This window comes from Dasypus novemcinctus, chromosome 16, assembly GCF_030445035.2.
Source record: "Dasypus novemcinctus isolate mDasNov1 chromosome 16, mDasNov1.1.hap2, whole genome shotgun sequence".
Classification (NCBI taxonomy): domain Eukaryota; kingdom Metazoa; phylum Chordata; class Mammalia; order Cingulata; family Dasypodidae; genus Dasypus; species Dasypus novemcinctus.
The window spans coordinates 46,718,433-46,742,907 of NC_080688.1; the positions used below are offsets into that span (position 1 = coordinate 46,718,433).

The window sequence follows — 24,475 nt, forward strand, 5'->3', positions numbered from 1 at the left end:
TTCCTCTCTCTAAACATTGGGACTACTGGATGCCATGAACATTTCTTCTCACTTGGGTTCACAGGCAGAGTTAAAAGCACATGTCTTTCCTATTGATCTGGTTAACTGTATTTTTTAAAATTGACTTTTATAAAGTTTGTTCTTTTACTGTGCCAACTGCTTGACTTTCTCTTCCATTAAACATTTAGAGCTGCTCATGAACTAATTTTTTGCACATTTTGAATAGTGCTGGTATAGGACATTTAAACTAAAGATTTTAGACACCTAATTTACAGTGTTCTGTATTTCTGTTTTTCATCTGTTAATGAAATAAATGAACCTCTTTTATTCACTGGAAACAAAACATGGAATGCTCAACTTCTATATTAGAATAATTCTATATGGAAGCATGATAGTTCCAAATATGAAGTCACATAAGGTGTACTACCCCTGGGTCCATGTCTTATGTGCAAGGTACTCTTTGAGAAAAGTTTTTAAATATTTTAAAGTAACCATCCAAAGGCTAAAATAACACAACAAAAGTAGAAACCCAAATTCACCTATATAGAGATGATACCTGGGTGAAACTGCCAATGTAGTTCTCTTCAATGAGAAGAGATAAGGAGAAGAGGAGAAGAGAAGGTGCACTCAAAGCTTAAGAAATACCTATGTTTAGGAGAGGGGAAGAGAGAAAACCTAAAACATGCAGAAATGAGAAGAATATGTGGAAAAGTATAGACAGAGAAGCCTTCAGAGAGTTTTACAAAGAGCAAACGCGCCATGGAGACAAGTGCTATGGAGGATGGGAACTGAACACAAGCCACGGTGGTCTGTAGCATGAAGAGAGGACGTTTTAATGAGGAAGAAGCATGGAAGGTCCAAGTGAAATCAGCCTGTATGGCCCCATTACACAAATAGACTACAGGGAAGATTACCAATCCAGCATCTAAACCCCAGATTTGATCTCTGTTAAAAATCGCAACAGAGGAGGATAAAGGATAAACTTACAATTTAAATCTCTAATTTCAGGCAGTAATTTTTATCTTATCAAACCATTTGCCAACTGCTATTAAAAATGTAAAGATAATGGATTTGATTTTCATGTTATCTTTCTTCTCATTTGCCTTTGACGCAAAAGAATATCATGGTAAAGGGACAAGAGAAACTGAGACCTTATAGGATAGACTTTAAGTAGATAAAGGTGAATCAATAATAACTACAGCTTTACCAATCACTAATTTTGCACCAAGTAGGCCATATCTCATTAATTTACAGAGAACTGGAATACCTGAAACATTTTTGTACAATGTCCATAGTTAGAAACCTAACCCTAAAGAATACTGCTAAATTTCTGTAAAAAAGGAGATTAACTGTTCTCTAGGGTACAATACGTGGCAATAAGTACATTCTCCCTGTAAAGAACTTTCCTGCTACAGTGAGTATTTTAAAAGAGATGACTAGATAAATTGAAGCTAATTTTACTACTCAATTTTTAATGATTACTTAAGTATATTAAGTTATAGTTTCAATTATTTCTATTAATGAATTATTTTACAATTACATCTAAACCTGGAATACTATTAGAAAGTAGACACGAGTTAATAAATTATAGCAAAGCTCCCAAAATTACCCTATATGTCCTTCTGGGAGAAATAAAAGATGTATGCAGCTGGCTTAAAAGATGTATGCTGTTCTTTTAAAATCTGAGGCTGTGTATATGTAGCTGACTTAAAAACAAAGTTCTTACCTTTATCTGATGCAAGGACTGTAATATTATATATACCATTTTTGATGGGCTCTGCCTCTCTATCCAGGCTTCTAAATATTGTGATGGATCCTGAATCTTCTGCAACAGTGACCCACCCTTTTGGATCATTTAATTTCTTATACCTGTTAACAGTGATGAATTAAAACAATGAAAAATATAATAAGCCAAATTATAAAATTAGTATCAAAACCAGTTATAAATGTGAAAAACAAATTCAGAGATAAACAAAACATAATTATACATACTTTATGCCACTGTTACTTCTTCTTTCTGGGTCATATGCTTTATATCCATTATTCGTTGTTCCAATGGGTACATTTTCTTTAATTCGAACAGTTTGCACCAGAGGGCTACATTCGGGGCCCTCATCCTGATTTTTTACATTAACAGTAACTGTTGCCGTGCTAATGGATGATCTCGACCCAGACTCTCTAGTATATGGAGCTTCATTAACTACACCAATTTGCAGGACCACTTGTTGCCTTTCTTCATAATTCAGGGGCTAGAGAAGCAAGAGTGTTGACAATTAGAGCAAGTCTTTTAAAATTTGGAAATGCTAATTAGTGTACATGACTAGTTAGATTTGGAAATATGTAAATGCTATATTGAGAATAGTCAAGAGAAGATTAAATATATACCCAGCAACACAGCGGGGGAGAGAAGGACAACCCTTCAGCTGCTACAGTATTTTGGTGGAGCCAGCAAAAAAAAGGTTCCTCAGTTGTAAATTTCACACAAGTAGTATCACAAGTCCTGATAAAGATTTTAGGGTTCATACCCTGATCAACAGTCATTACTTCCTTAATTTTAGGAGAACTGTCCTAACCTCTGAAAAGGAAGACTGTTGTTATTTGTGCCCGGTTTGGGGTAGAAAATGTAGATCAAAGTTTATAAAATGCTTTTAAGAGGGGAGAGACATGAAAATAAAAAGCTATGGAAATACCACTTTCTTTTTTATCTCTTCCATCCCAGTTACTTTCTTAAAAACTGGAAGTATCAACTTTGATGAAAGATTTTATTTTATTTTTCCTGATATATAGGTACAATGAAAATGAGTAAGGATACTTTCTGCAAGACACAAAGACAAACCTCCCTCTTAGAATACCAAGGATTAGAGCAAGGGTTGGCTGAAGATAGAGACAAGATTTATAAGACATTTCTTTGCTGTTTTAAAAGAGAAATTAATCCATAAACCTTAGTTATTTTTCATTATTGTAAGGAAAAAATGATTCAGCATTTTTGATCCATGCACCTATGAATAAGTACAAAAAGTAAACTCTATTGTATACCCATGAGATGGAATCATGCTCCAGTTAAAGAAGCCACAAAGTTAAGCCTATGTCTTTGCCAAAGGCCAAAGGAGCTCAAATCACTTTATAGATTAACTCTGGCTCTTGAATTAGCAGTAAACTCCTCTGAGATTAGTATTAGAAAGAGGTTTTAGAATTATTTGCATATTTGAATGGTTGAAGATTCCCATTCTAAATCTGGATGCTAAAGTTAAAATGTACTATCATACAGACAGACTTATCTATATACAGCCTTTATATGAGTCTGACCAGGAGTCACACATCATTTGGGTAATTCAGTAATAAATGGAGACGTCCTGCTGTAGGTACAGAAAGACTGGGCTACAAACACTGTCCAATTGGCATCAGAGTTGTGCTAGTTTTTGAACTGTTAAGAGACAATGGACACAAAGTGTAAACTATGTCATATTAATTGAACACACATAAATGTTTTTTTTTTAATCAGGCTTTTATAAAGGTTCCATCAAATGAATATATACAGTCCATCACATATATGATGAACTTAGCACCAATATATCTGTTTTATTCCTATATTCACCAGAATTACTTTGTTTTATTAAACTCTAGGCATGATAATCCATGATATTGTAAACTACAAATAACAGATTAATTTTTTCTTACCTTAACCACACACAGAACTCCTTCATTGGTTTTGGGATCTGTTACAATTTTAAAATTTCCATTTTCATTACCCTTTAAAATGGTATAATTAGCTCTCCAATTAGGAGTATTAACTAAATCCTTATCTTCAATAGTAACACGTAAGATTTCCACATCAATTCTATTTTCTTCCACTGATGTCACATACTGAAATTAAAAAAAGAAAAAAAGTTGTGTTAGTAACTCCCACAAAAATCAAATGCCATGTGAAATAAGCCCCATTCTTCTACTTCCTGTAGCACTATGTTTATATAACTTTAAATCCCATGACCAAACTGCTGTCATGTCACTGGTGTGCTCCATATGGATCCATATGGATAATGATGGGCTTATTTAGCAATTAATGCTGAGTTCTACATTTTTCTTGTGTTTAATGCCACGCACTTACAGAAGTACGGGTAAATGTTGGCAGGTTGTCATTCGCATCTTCAATATGTATGATGCATGTTGAAGTTGTCTGCAAACCAAAATACTGACCATCCATGTCTTGTACTTTTATTTTCAACTGGTATTTATCAATTACCTGAAAAGAAAGTAAGAATTGAATTAATGAGTGAAAGCAACATCATAAATGAACTCTACTTACACTCTATAATTCTCAGTGCATTAATAACTTATGAGGTCTATTATCACATTATTACCTTCCATAGAGTTCATGTGCTGGCAGAAGATTAATATCCTCCCACTAATAATCTTTAAGTAATTTCTAAAAATCAGAGTAGTTTCTCAAATTTCATTTGCTTTCAACTTCATAGACTACAGACTCAAGTAGTTTTAATCTTTATTCAACAGAAAAATAAGAGCTATAGCTAAAAGCACATTTAAAATTGCCTAAAAATTAATCAGAATCATATATACTATCCAAAGTACATTCATTCACTCACTCTGCAAACTTTTATGAATACCTAAAAACATATATACTATTGTTCTAAGCCAGCTGGTCTCAAAGTGAGGTGCACCAGACCCCAGAGGAGCCTAGAAATCCTTGAAGGAGGTACTGTAAAGTCAAGACTATTTTCATATTAATACTTGAGATGTTACTCTGCTTTTTTTTTACTGTGTTGACATTTGCAATAATGGTATAAAAGAAATGGGGAGTAATACTGTCTGCACCTCAATAGCAATCAAAATAGTGACTCAAACTTTTTATATTTATTGTATTCTTCTTTGGCACATGTTCACAGTAAAATAAATGCATTTAGAGACAATAAAATAAACAAATATCAGTTTCATTTTAAGAATGTCTTTATGGAGGCAGTAAATGGAAGTTATGCATAATACACTTGTGCTGTAAACACCATATTGTCATTAGCTCAAGGATAAGTACTTGGGCAATTATTTGATTTGTTAGCTGAACTAGCTGCTTTTTCTTCATGGAAGACCATTTTTACTTGAAAGAATAACTGACAGACAATTATAGTTATTCAGACTAAAGTATTTGGTAGCCATTTTGTCAAACATGCAATCTGCCACTTCAAGGACAACAACAGACTATTGCCAATGACAAATTCGATCTTTGAGCAAATATGAGAACTCTGGAAACTTATGTCAATCACTGTGATTTTAATGGACATGAAGATATGCTTTTTCGAAATATTGTTTAATGAAATTTATCAATTCTCAGAAGATCTCAATAACTCAGTGAATCAGTGTTTTCCAAATCACCAATGCATGATGTTGTAAATCATACATGGGTAAAAATTCTACTCACAGTACAAGTTAGATGAATATACTTTAATGCAACAAAGTACAAAAGTTTATCCTTCAGAGTCTACAGTGCAACTAATATTTGGGAAACTACTACTTGTCAAGTTTTGATACATAACAAGGAATATCCATAACTTTCTAAAATGACTATTAAAATATTCCTGTTGTTTCTAACTTCACAGCAGGCCAGATTTTCTTTACTGACCTCAGCTAAAATGACAAATTACAACAGACTGCAGAAGGAATATGAGAATCCAGCTGTCTTATATTAAGTCGATGTTAAGGAGATTTGAAAAAATGTATAGCAATTCTACTCTTCGCCCTAAATTTTTTCTTGTTTTGGAAAATTTACTTATTTTTCCCCCCAAAATATTTATTTTAACATGTATTATTTTTAATGGGTTAGTAAGTATTAAACATTTTTCACTTTTAAGTACTAATGGAGTAAATATTGATAGATATAACCCACATATAAAAAAGATGTTTGGAATCCTCAATAATTTTTTAAAAGTGTTGAGGGGTCCTGAAATCAAAGTTTGAGAACCACTGCTCTAATCCAAAAGTAGGGAGAGGAAGGGAAAGTGAATCTGACATGAAGTTTCAAAAATTAAACCAATAAATGATAAACATATATTACTAGATTTTAAAATTAAAGATTGTAAATGTAGTACATAAAAAAGACAAACTGCTATAAGAATTCAGATGAATAAATGCTTAGTGGAAGAAGTAATAGCTGAGTAATTAAATGAATAATTACTAAACTAGGGTGGTAGCAGTGAAATGTGCAACATAATTCTAGAAGTAATATCAACATATTTTGGAAGTAATATCAGCATATTTTGAAAATTAAGTTGATCTACTGTGCAAGAGACAGCAAATAAAATTTCTAAAACATGAACCCAAATTATTAACAGGAAAAGAATGTATTAATATTATTTTAACCAGAAAACATGGGAAGGAGAGAATATTTAGAATGAAAGAAAAGTTCAATTTTCTATGGATTGCATCTTAAGTGCCAGCAAGATATCCAATTAAGGATTTCTAGAAGTCAATTGGAAATCTGAAAAACCATAGATTAGAGAGATAAAGATTTTGTTGTCATCTACCTAAGGGCAAGAATTTAGATGAGATTGTGGAGGAAGAGATGAAAGATATTAAAAGAAGCATTTCTTTATCTGTAGATAGCACATTTCCAAAAATTGCACTTCCTTATTTGATATTTCCTGTACTTACTAAGAATATGTTTAAATTAGGAGATTCGATTTTATATAGCATACAGATCAGCAGAAGACAAATTCACATTTCAAAATTGGTTTACTACAAACAAAGGTGCTTAATTATCTCCATTTACCTATTTAAAATAATCATTTTTCTAAAAATAAATTTCAATATGCTTTCTAAAACATATTATATCAAGGGACATATATACATGTGCTTTGAACTACTCATGTTATAATTAAGTTTTAATTAAGATTAATATTTGCAAGTTACCTCTCTGTCTAGCTGAAATGATGACACGGTAAGCACACCTGTGGTTGGATGCATAGTAAATAAGGTGGGTGATGGTGGCATCTGCTCAATGATGGAGTACTTGAGGCGTGTATGCATCGTGTCAGGCTCATCCTTGTCAATTGCACACACCTGACCCAAGGTAGAACCTAAACATTGAAAAATCTTCTTTAATTTCTAAAACTTTTATAACATTTTCAATTTTCCCCTTTATTTCATGCTTTTCCACCTACCTCCAAAATATTTTGGACCACTTTGTTACATATCAGAGTAACGACTATATAAGTTTGTAGATTGGTATGGACAGTATCGCTTCCTTTTAAACATCCCAATATTCTAACATTTTGGAATTGGTGAGCATATGAACATTTTCTGTGTTTAATTTATAATTTGTAAATGTTGATCATCTCCCTCCTTGGCATTTGTCTTTCTAGACTAAAGAATTTTAATTATTCTTTAGATTTTTTATTTGTAAGCCTATACTTAAAATGGCCGTTTGAGTCAGTTTTCACTGGAAATTCTTGGTTCAGTTCACTCTTTCTCGAGGAAGTCTCAAAAGCTGCATTCTGACTTCTGGCTAAAATGGACTGTTTTTACACAAATGAACAAACATTGGTATTATTTTAATAATCTTTATGATAATGGCCAGAATATAGTCAATCATGAAATCATTATAGAATTATCAGTAGATAATCTTCAAAGCTTAGTCTTCAATTGCTCGACAACTTGTTTCTTTTTCTCTCAGAAAGAGTTTAGGTTTTGGGAAGCGGCTGTGGCTCAACCAGATGGCCTCCCTTCTACCACATGGCAAGCTGTGAAGGCAAGCTGGCCCACGCACCACAGAGAGCTGACGCAGCAAGATGATGCAACAAAGGGACACAAGCAGACACAGAAAAAAAAAAGGCACAACAAATGGGGCACAGAGAACAGACAGCAAAAAACAAACTGCAAGAGGGGGAGTAAATAAATAAATAAATCTTTAAAAAAGAACATATTTAAGTTTTGCCTCACACAGAAAGGCAAAGGAACATTTATCAAGTAACTCCTATTTTTGAGTCACTATGTTGGCACTCCATGTGTATTATATATCATTTAATATTCATTACTATCTTTCATATCAACATCTTATTTTACAGAGATTGTAAAATAAGGATGCAGAAACTTGCCCCGAGTCACACACCTAGCAAAAGAGTAAAATCCTACCCAGAGCAACCTGACTGGTGAGTCTATTGTTCTTGCCACCTACCATTGGCCAAAGTAAACTCATTTTATGAATGGAAACAATTTAAGTTGCCATATGTTGTTGGTAGGTACTCACCAATTCTGCAATTTTCAGAAATTGTAAAAATGTAAGTTGTTTCTGTAAAAATTGGATAGTTATCATTTTCATCCTCAATTTTAATTAATAAAGTCAGAGGAAGTTCTGGAGTGTACCCATCTGGAGTTGTTGCAAAGGCAATTAGCTGTGAAGAAAGTAAAATAAGGGGAAAAGAATGAAAATAATCTATTAAACAATATGGTTCAAGCTTTGTTTTGGCTTTAATTTAGAATGTTGAATGTTGCAGTGGTAGAGATACCATTTGTTACTGATTTTGGATGTGGACATTAACTTGAATATCAAAAGAGGTGGCTAAATTCATCATGGAGGACAGCATTTTACGTTTAAATTGATCTAATACAATATTACAGACATATATTAGGTTCCTCACCATTCTTTTATTGCTGTTCATGACTAACATTTTTTGTTTTGTTTTTCTCCCCGCCACTCCCCCAAATGGCTCCTTCATCTGTTTGCTTGTTGTTTGCACTCGATGTCTGCTTGTTGTCACTGATAACCAAATCCAGTACCTCCCATGTGGAGGTGGGCACTTAAGTGCTCAAACCACATCCACTCCCATGACTGATATTTTTCATTATTATTTTCCCAAAACAGTCTCAAGGATTCTGTTGTGTCTGAAACTTCAGATGAGTGGATTTTCATGACTTTCTGCATTTTTATTAACTTTGGATTCCTTGGGATACCAAATTTTCCAGGAGCACTTAACTGGGATATTATTTTATTTTCTATTAATTGAGATTTTAGGAATAATGATGGTTACATTTAGATAATTCTCTTTGTAAAAATATTTAAAATAAAAAGAGAGAATCAGAAATGAAACAAATGAGTGGCTATAAATTGCATGTACAATGTAATTTATTTCTTTTGGTTCTATAATATGGTTTTAAAATATGAATATCAATCCCATTTTGTTCTCCTATAGCAAAGGTATAAATGAGGTATAATTTCTGAACCTCACTTACCTACTATGAGATCTCTCTACCACAAAGAGGTTCACAGATCTTTTTTACCAACCAAATACTGGTACTCCTTTTTTTCTTTAAAAAAAAATTAGTAAAACTATAGCATCAGGAAAAATTTATATAATTAATGTTATTTATTCTATGAAAACTGCCCTTGAGTGAAGTTAGGCTTGTGCTATATCAGATGAACCCAGAGCATAAAAATGACAAACTCAGAAAACAGAAAAGGATAAATGAATTGAGAATAAAAGACTAATGGTCAAACTTAATGATAACTAATACAATATGTAAATTTTTTACTTTACCTCAAAAGAGTCATACTGCTCACGATCTACAGGACGAGTACAAAATAGGTTTCCAGTATCTCTCTCTACATAAAATAAATTTTGAGGCTCTTGGTCAACTCCAGGCCCTCTTATGGAATAGTATATGGTGTAGTTTTGAGCTGTGTCAGATTGAATCTAGAAAGTAGATATTTTATACATGAGACAAAGTTTTCTTTCAGCAGAATTTTCACCTATATACTTTTGCAAACACATTGTCATTTTTATTGCAATAAATAATTTCAAGGAAGAAAAATGACCTTTTTAAATTATCTTGTAAATAAAAAGCAGCAGTAGAATAAAAAAGTCTAAAAATTGAGAAATGAAAATATCAAGTATATGGAAAATAATGTAGTGGCCTACTAGTTTTTCAGAATAATTGAGGAACATTTTAAAGGCTAACTGGCACCTACATGGATGAAACATTTTTAGATGATGACACTTTCCTCCCTTAGAAAAAAGTATTCCAAATGTGAAAAATGCCCCTAACAATTAAAAAAACAACATGGTTCTTATTATATGAGACATAATATTTGAGATACTGGGCTTAAAGCCTACTGACCCCAGGGCATAAACTTGGGAAATTATTTCCTTAATTAGTTTCTACTTTTGTCAACAACATTGTTATTATAGGACCCAAGGCATATGTATATGCCAAAAATACATATGTAGATGGGTAATAATGGTGTAAGATCCTGGCAAATGTGGCATTCTGGCCCTTAATTCAAAAAGCAAACTATTCATCCTTTCAGGGAAATACTGATTATCTGTATGTCAGGATAACTAACACAATTATTTTCAGACACTCTCAGTATAATAAAGTGACAAGAAGGTATCAGACACTCTTAGTGTAATAAAGTGGCAAGAAGATTTGATGCGGTTTCCACTAAAAGTTGAAAATGGGAGAGACATGGATCCAATGTGAGTATAGAAGCAGACTTGGGAATAAGCACTAGAAAGACATATTTTTCTCCTCATGGCATGTGGCTTTTTATCAGCAATTGTCATTCCCTATTATGTAATATTTTGGGGTGTTTCCTAGGCTATGCCCGGCTCTGTGATATTCTTGCTGATATGAAAATTCATTAAGGAACCAAGTTTGAGATATGTTTTACAGTTTTGTAAATGACCTCTCCATGACTAAAACTATGCAACAAAATGTTTGCAGATACAGAAATATTTATGCCAATATACTGAAACATTTGGTAAGCATATATTTATTCCATACACAACTATTTTTAAAATAAGTGTATACTCAGTATCCAAATTTTAAAAACCTTGGAAATCATAGATTCCACAGTATGAAATTAAAATGCACCTGTTGAAGGAAAAGTGGGAAAGGTCCCAAGGAATTCTCCATCACTGAACAAGGAATAGGAGCCCATCTTCTCTTGGCACGGCTGAGAACTTTTTCTTTAGAATGCCTCTTCTTAAGTACCTCAATTTAGAAGACAGAAAAAGAAACAAAGTCAATGGCTATTTTTATTCTCAAACATCAGAATGCTGATACATTTTTCTCTTCTTTTAAGGATTAACTAGGATGTGTAAGACAATGGTAGTACTTGAAACAAACTGTACATGTCAACAATGCAAAAAAGAAAAAGAAGAATGATAGCTGCACTAACTATAACCACAGCAACCCTCTTGAAAGAATAACTGGGTGGGAATATGGAGGGGGCAGAAATGGAATTGGAAGCCTAGAAAATAAACGGAAAAAAAGCTAAATCACTCTTATCACATCGCCATGCATTAACACTGGAGGACAGAGAGACAAAGAAAATAAGCAGAGTATGTGCCCTTCTGAATTTACCACAAGCATCTTCCACTCACCAGAAACTAGGCACAGGCAGGAAGCCAACAGAGAGTTCTGTGTCATAACCAAGAAAGAAACAGGGTGACAACTTTCAAACTGCTGCAGTGAGTAATGGCAGTGGTTGAATGAAGTCATTTTGATCTTGGCTGTCCCAGTACCTTAAGCATGCACGAGGGCCAAACCTCAGCCCACAATAGTCCCCTATTTTCTAAAACTACAATATGTGTTAAGATAGGATGAAACGTCCAGAGATAAAAGAGTTTCAAAACTGGTTTGGGAAATCCATTCTAAGTTAAAGACGGGGAAATGCTTCTTAATGTCTAATCTCAAATTCTCCTGCTGTCATTTATCCCAATTCTTCTTTTTAGGTTTCATATGAAAGGGAATAGCAATCTGTAATAACCAGTGTTGTGCAACCTTTTTCTGTTTCAACAGTTTAGGTTCCTCATGATTTTCATTCTTCTTCAAGCTAAATTATCCCACATACTTTCTGCTTCCACATCTTCCCGTGTAATGTTAGCTATACCTGAAAAAAACTTCATTTCTATAGCCGGGTATACCTTTGTTTGATGCTCTAAAAGGACAACTATTTTCTTCTCTTCTCGATTCTCAGTGTCAGAAAGTAATACGGTAAAATTTCTCTCATTCTGGGATAAAACAATAGCCTTTGTTGTGTAAACTGAACCATCTTCTAAAATTCGAAAATCAGGATCACTTGAATGAATTCGATTTGCAGATTTAAAACATTCCTTCAGGTTAACTGTAGAAAATATACATAGCAATCATTTCTAAGGTGAAACATAAATCATATATAGTTTTACTATAATCTGTGACTCTAAGGGGAGCTACATACTTAAATGATGCTGTCTTATAGATTTTGCATTTTAAAAGAGCATATGAATCCACATGGTTAATTAATTTGTACTTAAACATACATAACACTTCTAATGACTACATAATATCCTCTTAATGAAGAGACATTTGTCCTGAGAAAAAGGCACTTGAAGTCCAGGGCTTGAATATTTAAACTAACCCTGGAAAAATGTCTATCTTTATTAAATGACATAAGCCATAGAGGAACATAAGAACACTTGAAGTAAACTAAACAGAATCTAGCTGATTAAAATAGGCAATTAATAAATTAAACTACTACTGAACTCTTTACATCTATTGCTAAATAGTCATCATCTTCTGAATTCTCATTGGTTTAATGTGTTCTCATACAGTTATGTGAAAATATTTAATTATAAACAAAAACATGTAGAAATAAATGTCAAGATACCAAAATGTTGAATGAAAATCCAAAAATAATTTTAAACTTAACAAAAAGCATTTTATAATATATACTATATCCTTCACCTAATGAGTGTCTTAATAATTTTATTATTCAAACTAAACCTTTTTATCTACTTCATATAATAATGTCTTTCAATGAAGAGCAAAATTCCTTTCATTAGAATGACAACAGATGTATTACATATGATAATGTACTATATTAATTTTAACTACTGATCCCAAGATAGTTATCTTTCTAAAAAGTACACCAACTTTTAAATGGTTATGCCAAATTACAGTATTTTAAATATTTTGGATTTTGGCAGTTTCTTACCTCTACCAACAAATTTCTCAGCATCTAGCTTAGAAGGAACATGAAGTGTTTCTTTTCTGCAGGCATCACAGGCAAACGTTAAGATCTAAAAAATAAAACAAGTACTTTGCATAAAAAAGATCCTTTTAATATTCACCTATCAATTTATATAGTCAGCAAAACAAAATAAAATGAACATACCCTAGAATCAAGAAATCAAGGGAAAAAATTGTATCAAGGGGAAAATAAAATACTAGACTAAGAGTCATGGCTCCCTCCTTCTTAGCTAAAGCATCAAAGCTTGAAGAATTACTTATCCTCTTGGGCTTTCTTTCCTATTATGTGAAATGTAGTTAATAATAACTTTATTGACTAAATCACTGGGTGCAGTGAGGAGCAAGTGACAATCTAAAAAGGAGAGCTGAAAACCCTTAGAAAAGACAGGACAGAAATAGGAAAGAAAAATAAAAATTTAATGAGCCAGTACAATTGTTTCATTAAATTTGCCTTATGAACTGTGGTATCAAATCATAACATCCTAAACAAAAACCCAATGCTTTAGCTTATTGCCATGGAGTGATTCAGAGGATATTTATATATTATCCCACATGAATAAGCATATAACTTTGAAACATGAACTTTTTTTTTTCTTTATTAGAGAAACTGTGGGTTTACAGAAACAATCATGCATAAAAATACAGGATTCCCATATACCACTCTATTATTAACACCTTGCTTTGGCATGGAACCTTTGTTACAATTGATGATTGCATATTTTTATAGTTGTACCATTAACTATAGCCATAGTTTAACCTAAGGTTCATTGTGTAGTGTAACGTAGCTCCATCGATTCTTTTTTAAAACAATTTTATTCTGTTACTATATATACAATCTAACATTTTCCATTTTAATCAATTTCAGATATATATTCCAGTTCTGTTAATTATGTTCACAATGTTGAGCTACCATCACCACTATCCATTACCAAACATTTCTTTCATTCCAATAGCATATTTTAAGCCTTAGCTTCCCATTCCCTATCCCTACCCTATCCTGTCCCTGGTAACCTACATTCTAGATTCTGACTCTATGAGTTCACTTATTCAAATTGAAGATATCATGTTGAGTGAAATAAGGCACAAAATGATCTGAAACATGAACTTTTTTTGAAGGTGCAGCCACTCATAAAGGAGTTAAAGTAATTTAGAAAGGAGTTTACAAAAAATATATATTTAAAGGATTTACTGATTTACAGTGAACCAATTCCAAAGCAATATACATTTGAACTTTAGGCTGAAATTTAATTCTGTTCTCTCTGAAACCTTACAAAGTATGCTTCTAAAAGATTCATAATCTTTTTTCTACACTATTGCAAAGGCAGGAGAGCCAACTCAAGTATTTATATTGTTTGCATAGTCCGTAACCATAAATTACCATCACTAAAATTTGGATGAAATTTTTTTATTTCCAATATATGTTAAAGCTTCTTTAATTATCTAATTTAAATTATGTAGAAAGGGTCAGGCAAGGGAGAGAGTATGTCTCATTTGGAAATTAGACACAATCTTTTCACATTAAAGAGACTTTATTTGAATTATAACTTAAAAGCATGAGAAAGATTTTCACTGGATGCATACTGGAGAGAGAACAGGAGTAGAATCAGATGATTCTAAGGATCCCAGTTCCAAGAAATTGAAAAAGAAAATACATCCCCTTATCCATTCAGCAAACTAAGTTGCTTACTAGGTACTAGACAGTGTTGGAGGCCTAGATGAGAGAACAAAGCAAAATCCTCACCCTCTCAGAGATTATCCGACAATGTGGGACACACAACAAAATACACAAATGCACAAATATTACATAATGATAAGTCCGAAAGAGACAAACATTATGGAAAAATAAAGCAAGGAGAGAGGGTAACAAAGGAAAGAGCAGAAACCTGAATGAAGTGAACAAGCAAACAGATTCACTAACTGAAGAGTCAAAAAAGACCAAAGGCCCTAGAAGGGAACTTGGCCTGAAGTGTTAGAAGAACAACAAAGAGACCACGAGGTAGGGCCAGTGAAGGATGAGTGGTGCAAGGTGACAGCAAAAGGACAGTCAGGAGCATATCACGTAAGGTCTAAAAGGCCATGGGAAGGAGTGCAGATTCTATTCTGGGTGCAAAGAGAAGCAATAAAGGGATTAGGAGCTGTGAAGTGGCACAATCTGGTGCATGTTATGTTGTCTAGGTAGAAAACAGACTGTCAGGGAGCAAGAGGGATGCCGGGAACCAATTTAGAGGCCACTGCAGGCCTCTAGGAGGGTGATAGTGGTGACTTGAGCTGAAATAATAATAGTGGAGAAGAAGTTCAGGAATGGCTGGATTAAGAAAATACTTTGTATAACCAGTCTGGATATCCATTCATTGGTGAATTCAACAAATATTTCTTGTGCCTACTGGGTAGCAGGCCCGGAACAGTAAATAAGATCCTCATGAGACACACAATCCAAAGATAAGACATATTTGTAATTTCAATAAAGTAAGATAAACACTATGAAAGGGAAGTACAGGGTGCTATGGGGTGCAGAGAGGGAGAGCCAGCCTAGCCTAAGAGCCAGGTGAGGTCACCTGGAGAGCGACTACAAGTTAGCCAGGTCAAGAGGAGGCAGATCTTATATGTTCCAAACATAGAAACAGTATACAGCAAGGCCCAGAGATGACCCAGACCTGAAAAAGAAATCCAGAAAGCACAAGGGGGACAGAAGACTGAAATGGATTCAGAGAAGTAGGTAGGAAAGAGATACTCGATAGTATTAAAAAATACGGATTTTTTTTCCTAAAGATAATCTTTTAAAAAAACAAAGATTTTTTTTCAGAAAGAGAAAGAAACATAAACGGCTTTGTTGGAGTAAACTTTGAACAGTGTGGAGAATGGACAGCAGGGAAACAATTTTCATTTCCAATAATGGCATGTTAGGCCATTCAGACAAACTTATGCCAAAACTAACTAAAATTGATGGACAAAATGCTTTATAAACATCCTAAAAGCAGACTTGGCTCAGTGGTTAGGGCGTCCCTCTACCACATGGGAGGTCCGCGGTTCAAACCCCGGGCCTCCTTGACCGTGTGGAGCTGGCCCATGCGCAGTGCTGATGCGCGCAAGGAGTGCCCTGCCATGCAGGGGTGTCTCCCGTGTAGGGGAGCCCCTCGCGCAAGGAGTGCGCCCCGTAAGGAGAGTTGCCCAGCGGGAAAGAAAGTGCAGCCTGCCCAGGAATGGCGCCTCCCACAGGGAGAGCTGACACAACAAGATGACACAACAAAAAGAGACACAGATTCCCTGTGCTGCTGACAACAACAGAAGCGGACAAAGAAGAAGACACAGCAAACAGACACAGAGAACAGACAACTGGGATGAGGGCGGGAGGGAGGGAGAGGAATGAAATAAATAAATAAATAAATAAATGTTTAAAAAAATTTAAAAAAAAAACAAACAAACATCCTAAAGCATCAAAGGCTGAAAAAACAGCAAGGAGTTGCTAGGTGAAAACTGAAGGTAAAGCTGGAACCCAGACAAGATTTCTGACCTGACAAAAGAGTGAAATCAAAGCATAGGGCCTACCCAAGAGCTAAGAGAAGACCCTCTTTCCATTTATAAGGGACCCCAAATGTTATATCCTCATTGTAATGCTAAGCCAGAAGTAAACTGGCCCTTGCGTGGATGTATGATCCACACTCACATCACCTGCTTGGTCTAGTAACCTCAAACCATTAGTTTAAGAAGCTGTGGCATGGAATCATCTCCAGAGATACCGAAAGGCCTATGACCAAATTCAACACCCATTCTTAAAAAAAGAGCCTCAAAAAATAGAAATTGATAAGTACTTCTTTAGTAGGGTTTTTATGTATTATAGTCACAATCCCAATAAGAAAGCACTAGAGGCAATCCCACTAAACACAGAAATGAGACTGGCTTTACAAGGTAACCATTAACATTAAATTGAAGATAAGAAATATTGCTTAAGGCAAGAGAAATATTGGAAAGGAAGAGGTAAAACAATCTCTTTTTGGGTTTGATCTGTTTATTTGGAAAATTCAAGCAAATCAACCAATAAATAACTAAAAAAAAAAAGAATTCAGTAAGGTAGAAGAAATAGCTATGAAAATATAGAAATCTTTAGTCTCATATGCATTCACAAAACTAGTTTCATAACACAATGGAAGAGTAGAAATCGTTTTCCAAAGCAATAAAATGCTAGAATACCAAGGAATAAGTTTAAAAAGAATCATAAAAAGTCTATTTGAAGAAAACCTGAAAACATTTCCAAAGGACACAAAAGTAGCTTGAACAAAAAGAAAGACATTATCATGACCCTGGGTAGAAAAATGAATTGCATAAGGATATCAATTCTCACTAAGTTAAATTAAGAATTTTATATGACCCCCAATAAACATCCCAAAAGAATTTTTTCAGAAACTAGACATGCTGATTCAAAAGGTCATAAGGAAAATACAAATAATACAAATAAATAATATCAATAGAAGGGAAAACTATGAAAAAGAAGAGCAATGAAAAGATATTAGTGCTAGGTGATATTAAAACATCCTATGAAGCCTCAATAATTAAGACAGTGAAGTATTGGTATAGGAATAGACAAAAGAGAACCAAGTATATACAGAATTGATGATGGATGGCATCTCACATCATTGAGGATATTTACATGACACCGGGACCACTTGAGCTAAGCAGTCATTTGTCAAAAAATAACGTTAAATCTACACATCACACAGAATACCACCTAAAACACCAAACAGATCAAAGGTTTAAATGTAAAATATGATACCATCCAAATAATAGAATGAATTCCTACATAAATTTGGAGTCAAGAAGGCGTATATAACCCAAATTTCAAAAGCTAATTCATTAAAATTGAGAAAGTCAATTATATATATTTTTAAATCATGGCAAAAAATAAAACAAAACAAAAACACCATAAACAAAAAGTCAAAAGGTAATTGATAAACTGGAAAAAATATTTGCAGTTCATATTTTAAAAGGCTAATCTCCCTAATGTACTAAGAGTGCTTATAAATCAGGAAGAAAACTTCCAACAACCCCAAAGACCCTGAACAATTCATCTTAAAATTAATAAAAATGACCCATAAACATATAAAAATTATTTCAACCTCTCTCATAAGAAAAGGTACGTTAAAAACCAAATTAAAATGTCATTTCTCATTGATAAACATCCAAAAATTTAACACATTCTACAGGCGAGAATATGGAGAAACAATCTCACATAAATTGTTGGTGGAAGTACAAGATACAATCTTTTTGGAGGGGGAGATGGCAATATCTACCAAAATGAGAGTCATTTACACTTTGCTGTGGCAATCCCATTTGTGGGAATCTATCCTACCAATATCCTGCCCATATATGAAATTACTTATGTACAAGTTTATTTGCTGTGACAGTTTGTAATAGCAAAATTTGATAGCAGAGTCAATGGGCAGAAATAAACAGATCTGTGAGATATTTTTGAAGATAGACTTAATGGATCTTAATGATGGATTGAGGGAGGGGAGCAGTGAGGAGGGAATGAAAAACAGCTTTCATGCCTCCCTTCCTACTTGAGGAACAAGGTGTATGGTAGTGCCATTTAATGAAACATAGGACAATAAAAGCAACATTGTTTGGGGCAATAATAAATATTGTGTGACACATCATAGTACGTAGATAGATACAAAGGCCTATTGTTCAATGTTGACATCCGGACTTGTAATATAAATTATGATATGTAGGCACTTTATAAATGATATGTTAAGCTATAAGAGTGAGTGAGATGGCTTCGGGAGAAGGTGCAAAGTCCTGAAGGTAGGGCTCTTAGACTACAGCTCTAAGGAACAGGAACAGTTTGACAGTGGAGGAAAAAGAACTAGGCAGGGAGTCAAAATCTGAGTGATCAGGGAGCTCAAGAGACACCAGCAGGAGTGAATTTCAAGGTAAGGACACAATCTACAGATGGAATTGTTTAAGGAATGAAAAGTGTCCTCTGGATTTAGCAACAGAGATCCCTGATGACCTTAAAAAGAGAAGCTTCACTAGGTTGTTTGGGCAGAGCCAGAATTCAGATGATTAAGACAGGGAGGAGGTGAGGCAATAAAAGTAGGGAAAAGCTGATTTATAGAAAGTGAAGGATTTCTTCGGTGAGAAGAAAATATAAAGGGCATTTTGTCACCCCATCCACCCCGAAAGCCATTCTTATTAAATAATACCTTACACTTAACCAGTCTGCACACTTAGACTCACAGCTACAACCACCACCAGGGATAGGCAGGACTTTGCCTAGTTCTGTACAGAAGGATGGAACGACTCCATCCCTGCCTTCCAGGTAAAAAGCAGAGTGAGGAGAGCAGTCCCGGTCTCCACCAAGCTCTGCTGGTAAGGACCACCAAAGAATAGGGCTGATGTCATCTGAGTTTATTCACTTACCTCCTGCTACTAAAAAGGATCTGAAATGACACCAAGTTTTATGTGTAAGTAGATGCCCGGCAATGCTACTTATGGCACGAGACTAAGCCTGCTTTGTCCTTCAAAGAATAACAAACAATGGTTTAAAAAGAAGTGGTGACTTTATCAGCAATCTAACCAAAACTCATTGTTTTGTCATTAACACACTTTGTGATAGTTTTTCATCCCCTTCCTGATTGCTCAACTGTGAAGTGTTAAGTCCTGGACACCTGGCCCTTTCCATATCATTAATAATATAACCCTGGGAATTATGTCAACAGTTGGAAGTCCACTGGATTCCTTGGGAGAGACATTGTAATGTAAGTAATGCCCACAATTTCCTTACTTAGAGAAAATTAGGTGATCCACTGCAAAACGAGAGGGGTAAAACGGGAAACTATCCAAATATTTCAGCATCCCCCCCTCCCCCGGCCAACACCACCACTCCCGGGGGACTCGTGCCCACACTGGGCTGTGGCACCGCCGTCCGCTCGCAGTGACCTCTTCCGCTCGGCGGTGCAGTCCACGCCCCGGGCAACGCTCGGCACCGCCCCCTCCCAAGACCCGGGGCTCTTTCTCCGGTTTCCCGGGATTCCACCCTCCGACCTTTAGGGTTGACCTAAACGACTGAGGCTCAAAGTGAACCAGACACCACCGAGTCGCGCACTCCTGAAGCACCGGGTCCAGTTACCTTTTCTTTTCCCCTTTTAAGGAAAACTAGGAAGCCTAGTCTGAGGCACCTTTGATCCCAAACGCCCCCAGGGGTTGCTTGCTCCCCCGCCCGGGTTCCGGCACCTTCTCGGTCCCCAGTGAGATCCTTTTTGTTCTGCCTGGGGGAGGGGACTGCCCCGTCCCAAATAAGGCGACCCCCTTTCACTCTGCGCTCTGGAAAGGGGCTGACCGCGTAGGTTTGGGTTCTTTAAAGTGGAAGAGAAGCTAGGGCGGGGAGGGTTGGGGGACAGACGCCACCACCGGGGACAAGAGAGCGAGAAAATTTCCTCAAACACTGAGGGGGTCCGAACCTCAAACGCTGACAAAGCATGAAAACGCTACAAAGGGTCACCTAAGGGCCCACTCATTTGTCCCTTGGCGCAGGGAGCCGAGACGCCCCCACTTTCCCTCCTCCACCCCCACGCCGGGACAATCCCCCGGTCCAGTCCTCTCTTCAGCCCCCGAGGTCCACCCGCTTTCCCAGCGGCGCCCGTTTCCGCGGCCTGAACCGCAATCCAAGGCAAGGTCGGAGAGTCAATTCCTGGGGAGCAGCGCCGAGGAGCGCCGGCGCGCGCAGCCGCACGCCTCGTAACCAGAGGCCACGGTTTGGCCAGGGCGTTCGCAGCTCCAGCCTGCGTCTGTCTGCCGGCGCTGATGATATCTCCCGGAGCCACCCTTCTCCTCCCCTTTGTGATCGCGGCGCGCGGGCCGGTGTCCTCTTCCTGTCTGCGCTCCCCCACCCCCGCCAACTCCATTTTGCAGCCCTCCGGCAAGGGAGCCCCTTAACCCCAGCTACGCCCGCCGGTCTCACCCCTGCGCCCCCAAGCCCCGCTGCCCCTCTGTGCACGGGCGGCTACCTGCGCGCTGCCCCCGCCTAGGAGCCGGGGACCCGGCGGCCACTCACCGTGAGGGTCAGCAGCAGCAGCCGGCAGAGGGCTCCGCTCGGGGAGCCTCGAGGTCTGGCTGCCGCCATGGAGTGGGCTCCGAGGGCAGGTCGCCGGCCGAGGCGCGGGGAGGGCAGGTCGCCGGCGAGGCGCGGGGATGCCCGGGTGGGAGGCCCGGCGGGAGAAGGGCCGCGGCCGGGCGCCGTCGGGCTCGGACACAGCAGGAGTGCGCGGCGGAGGAGGCGGCGCGCGGGGAGAGCGCTTTTCTTCTCGGTTTCTCTGAAGCTCGGGCCTCTCTCCCAAGGGGCTTTTCCTTGGGACGGGGGTGGGGCTCTAGGCGCGTCCGCCAGGTTCCGTGCGGCCCCTCCTTGGCATTTTCTTAAGTCTTCATTTCTTTAAGAAAGCAGCAGGTGGGAACTCCCTCGGGCCTCCACCCTTCTTACCTGTGCTAGGTGTTTCTCATCGGCGGACGCCACCTTTATTCGCCCTCTCACCCCCACCCCCACCCCCACCCCCACCCCGCCCCGGTGTCCGCCTGGAAGGATTAGGAGCCCGCCCTGCCCGCCAGTAGCCCTGACTGTACAAAGACTCACTCCCCGGCGTGCCGGACGGGCTCGCTCGCCGGCCCCGACTCCGCCCTGCCGGCGGTCCTGTCGGCCTGTCCAGGGCTGGGGTCACTTACACACGCAGGAGGACGGACCACGAGCTGTGGACGTGGGGCTTTATGTCACAGCTGTCCGTGGCCCACCTGTTGGACTGACTCCAGGGAGAATATTTTACACTCGTACTACAGAAGTCCAAGCGAAGGTCAGAGAGGATTTTAATCTGCCGCACACCTTTCTTTAGGGATTTCTGTATTTTGGAAATGTCGTGGCCAGTATGACAACAATACAGGAAGATTATCTTAAAAACAATAAATGCATTTTAAACAAGCAAGCCAGGGAATCAAGGCTATGGGAAAATAATAAAACCAAATGTGAGTTCTTAGTATGGAAAATGATTGTCTTGGCCTCCTAGACAAATTTTAAAATTTATTTTACACTACTGCACATCCGGACATCACCTGGTAGTGATTTTCTCCTTTTTTTTTTTACTACCCAAACCAGAGTTTACGGTGAGTAAAGAAAAAGAATGGGATAATTTCCATTTGATTTGAAGTGTACTTAACAGGATGAATTACTGTAGTGCTTAACCTGGGAAAGTGAAAATCTAAAAAGCCTATGCTTTCAGCTCTGCAGAAAGCAATGGCGTGATATTCTGACTCACCCTCCTGCGCCTCTTTTCAATTACTGACTTAAGCCAGGTAAGTCCGACCACAAAGGAGAAACTTGTCTGTTCCATTTTGTTTGATTTAAGTTTCAAGGATGTTTGGAGAAACTTGTTTGAAAAGCCAGCCATAATGCTCACACTATTTCAATTTAAAAACATTTACCATCAGAATTTATATAGCACCAAAATTATTTTATTTTTGAGCACATATTTAAATTCAAGATTAATGTCAAACAGTACATGCCTTATATTCTATGTGTAAATCCCAGCTCTGTTTTATTAATGATGTATTCTGTCATCTCAACATCCATAAAATTATCATTTCAGTTTTGCTGGTACAATAAACCTGGACCATTGGCATGAGACTGTAAATGACATCCTTCCGCTCCCATGTTTTTAACCCTTATGTTTTTCCAGCACCGACTGTGAGCTGGATGCTTTCATAAATACACATCATCCCACTAATGATGATTTCATGATCTCCAGCCTGAGGTTTTTCAGAGGCTGGAAAAGCTAACTAGTTTCAGGTTCTAGAAGTCTACTCAGACTGTCATCATAGCTTTTGATACACGACATTTCCAAACTCTTGCCTACCCATTAACTGCTGATGCCTACAGGGTGGCTCATGTTTTTCCTCATTCCAGGAAAGGGTGGAGGGAGTAATTTGAAAAGATTTTGTCTTGGACAATCATTTTCATCTTTCACACTAAGCAATTGATTGGGGGCTATTGACATGGTGATTTTATTTTTTTTTCAAAAAATGAGTGAAATATAAATTATTCTAAATGAATGGCCCAATTTATTTAATGTATTTAGTTTAGATTATATAGTCCTTGAAATAGATTCTTCCATAAGAGAGTTTTGAAGCAGTGAACATAAATTTAAAGAGAAATCAAGATGTGGGTAGAAGTGACCGTCTTTTAGCTATGCAGGCAAGTCTGCTGACATGAACTCATTTCCATCGTGCTATAATAAAAGGTGCACCAGCCCCAGAGTAAGGAAAAACTAGTTTGAATGAATATTTAGCATTTACACCTTCTTTTGGAGGTTATCAAGATGTGAGTAAAGATTTGAATTTATTTCAAGTCGACTATTTTTTTGTTTTTAAATACAACTGTGTGGAGACCTGACTGTAGGATTGCTTGGTTTCATATGTTTTATAGGCTACAGTTATTTTTCTTCCTCATGGCCTTGGTCTTGTTCCTTGTCAACTGAATATATATAGCATCTGCCTCTAATTCCTAAACCAGAGGCCAAATGTATATGAGACTAGCCCCTACCTGGTTTCCTAGTAGGTAGTAAATATTTGTTTTACCATGCTTTCCTAAATGGAGTTAACAAAGTTACCTTTCCCTTATTGCCTGGTTATTTGACCTTTGGAGTAAACATAAGATCTAAAGCATGTATTGCTCCAAGAGCTTTTTGAAGATCACACTTCCTAGAACACAGTGCCAATTGCCAAGTCTACTTAATAGAGTTTGCAGTCCTTAAATAGTTGCAGTAGGATGAATATTTTTAGGAATTGGTAAGAGAGAAGAGGACTTTTGCTGCTTCAGAACATGTCAATTTTGTCCTCAATGACTTCTAAGAAGAAACAGGTTCTTCTTCTGTAAAATGAAGATAATAATGACCTACTTCTGAAAATTTAATAGGATTAAATTACACATATATTAAATTTATTTACATGTATTTTTACGTTTTTACCAAACTTAAGGCCATATTTCTACTGTTCTTCATTAGCAGGGGTCAAGTGGGAGGCCCAGAAATTTATATGCCCCTGACAAGATCTTCACCCTTCTATCCAACCCTCAATGTCTCTCGTCATTTTGAGGCTATAACACTAATCTCCTCAGGTTCTTTATTCTGTTCATGTTAGCTCTCAAAAAAAGCCCTACTCCCGGCCGGGGGGTCACTGTTGTGGGCCCTGGGAGAGCAGCGGCAATCCTCCAGGTGCAACGGCAAGAACCAGGAAGGAAGGAGAGCCCAACAGTGGGCTCTTGATACTAATGGCTACACTTTTGAGCCTATACACCTGCAATAAGAACAAGGCCTAGAGTAGCATTGTGCCTGAGGGTTTCCTCCTGACAGCATTCATGTTACTCAAATGTGGCCACTCTCACAGCCAAACTCAGCGTGTAGATGCGATGCATTCCCCCCAGCGT

The 24,475-nt window shown here is 37.2% G+C and overlaps 1 protein-coding gene across 4 annotated transcripts in view; it reads right to left on the reverse strand.

Moving 5' to 3' along the window:
* Positions 1 to 21,653, reverse strand: part of DSC2 (desmocollin 2) — a 31,720-nt gene extending 10,067 nt beyond the window's left edge. For 2 of the 4 annotated variants that reach the window (XM_058277573.2, XM_058277575.2), the window contains exons 1-11: positions 21,065 to 21,253; positions 12,980 to 13,064; positions 11,931 to 12,130; positions 10,876 to 10,986; positions 9,540 to 9,695; positions 8,252 to 8,396; positions 6,916 to 7,082; positions 4,106 to 4,240; positions 3,679 to 3,864; positions 1,993 to 2,249; positions 1,727 to 1,869 (exon numbers count right to left, since the gene is read on the reverse strand). In XM_058277573.2, coding sequence (XP_058133556.1) covers positions 1,727 to 1,869; positions 1,993 to 2,249; positions 3,679 to 3,864; positions 4,106 to 4,240; positions 6,916 to 7,082; positions 8,252 to 8,396; positions 9,540 to 9,695; positions 10,876 to 10,986; positions 11,931 to 12,130; positions 12,980 to 13,064; positions 21,065 to 21,133 — 1,654 coding nt within the window. In that variant the 5' untranslated portion in view covers positions 21,134 to 21,253. Of the gene's footprint in view, positions 1 to 1,726; positions 1,870 to 1,992; positions 2,250 to 3,678; positions 3,865 to 4,105; positions 4,241 to 6,915; positions 7,083 to 8,251; positions 8,397 to 9,539; positions 9,696 to 10,875; positions 10,996 to 11,930; positions 12,131 to 12,979; positions 13,065 to 21,064; positions 21,438 to 21,637 lie in introns of those variants that run through there. The other 2 variants (XM_071208508.1, XM_058277574.2) reach the window with 2 other exon arrangements.
* Between the last annotated feature and the right edge of the window lie 2,822 nt (positions 21,654 to 24,475).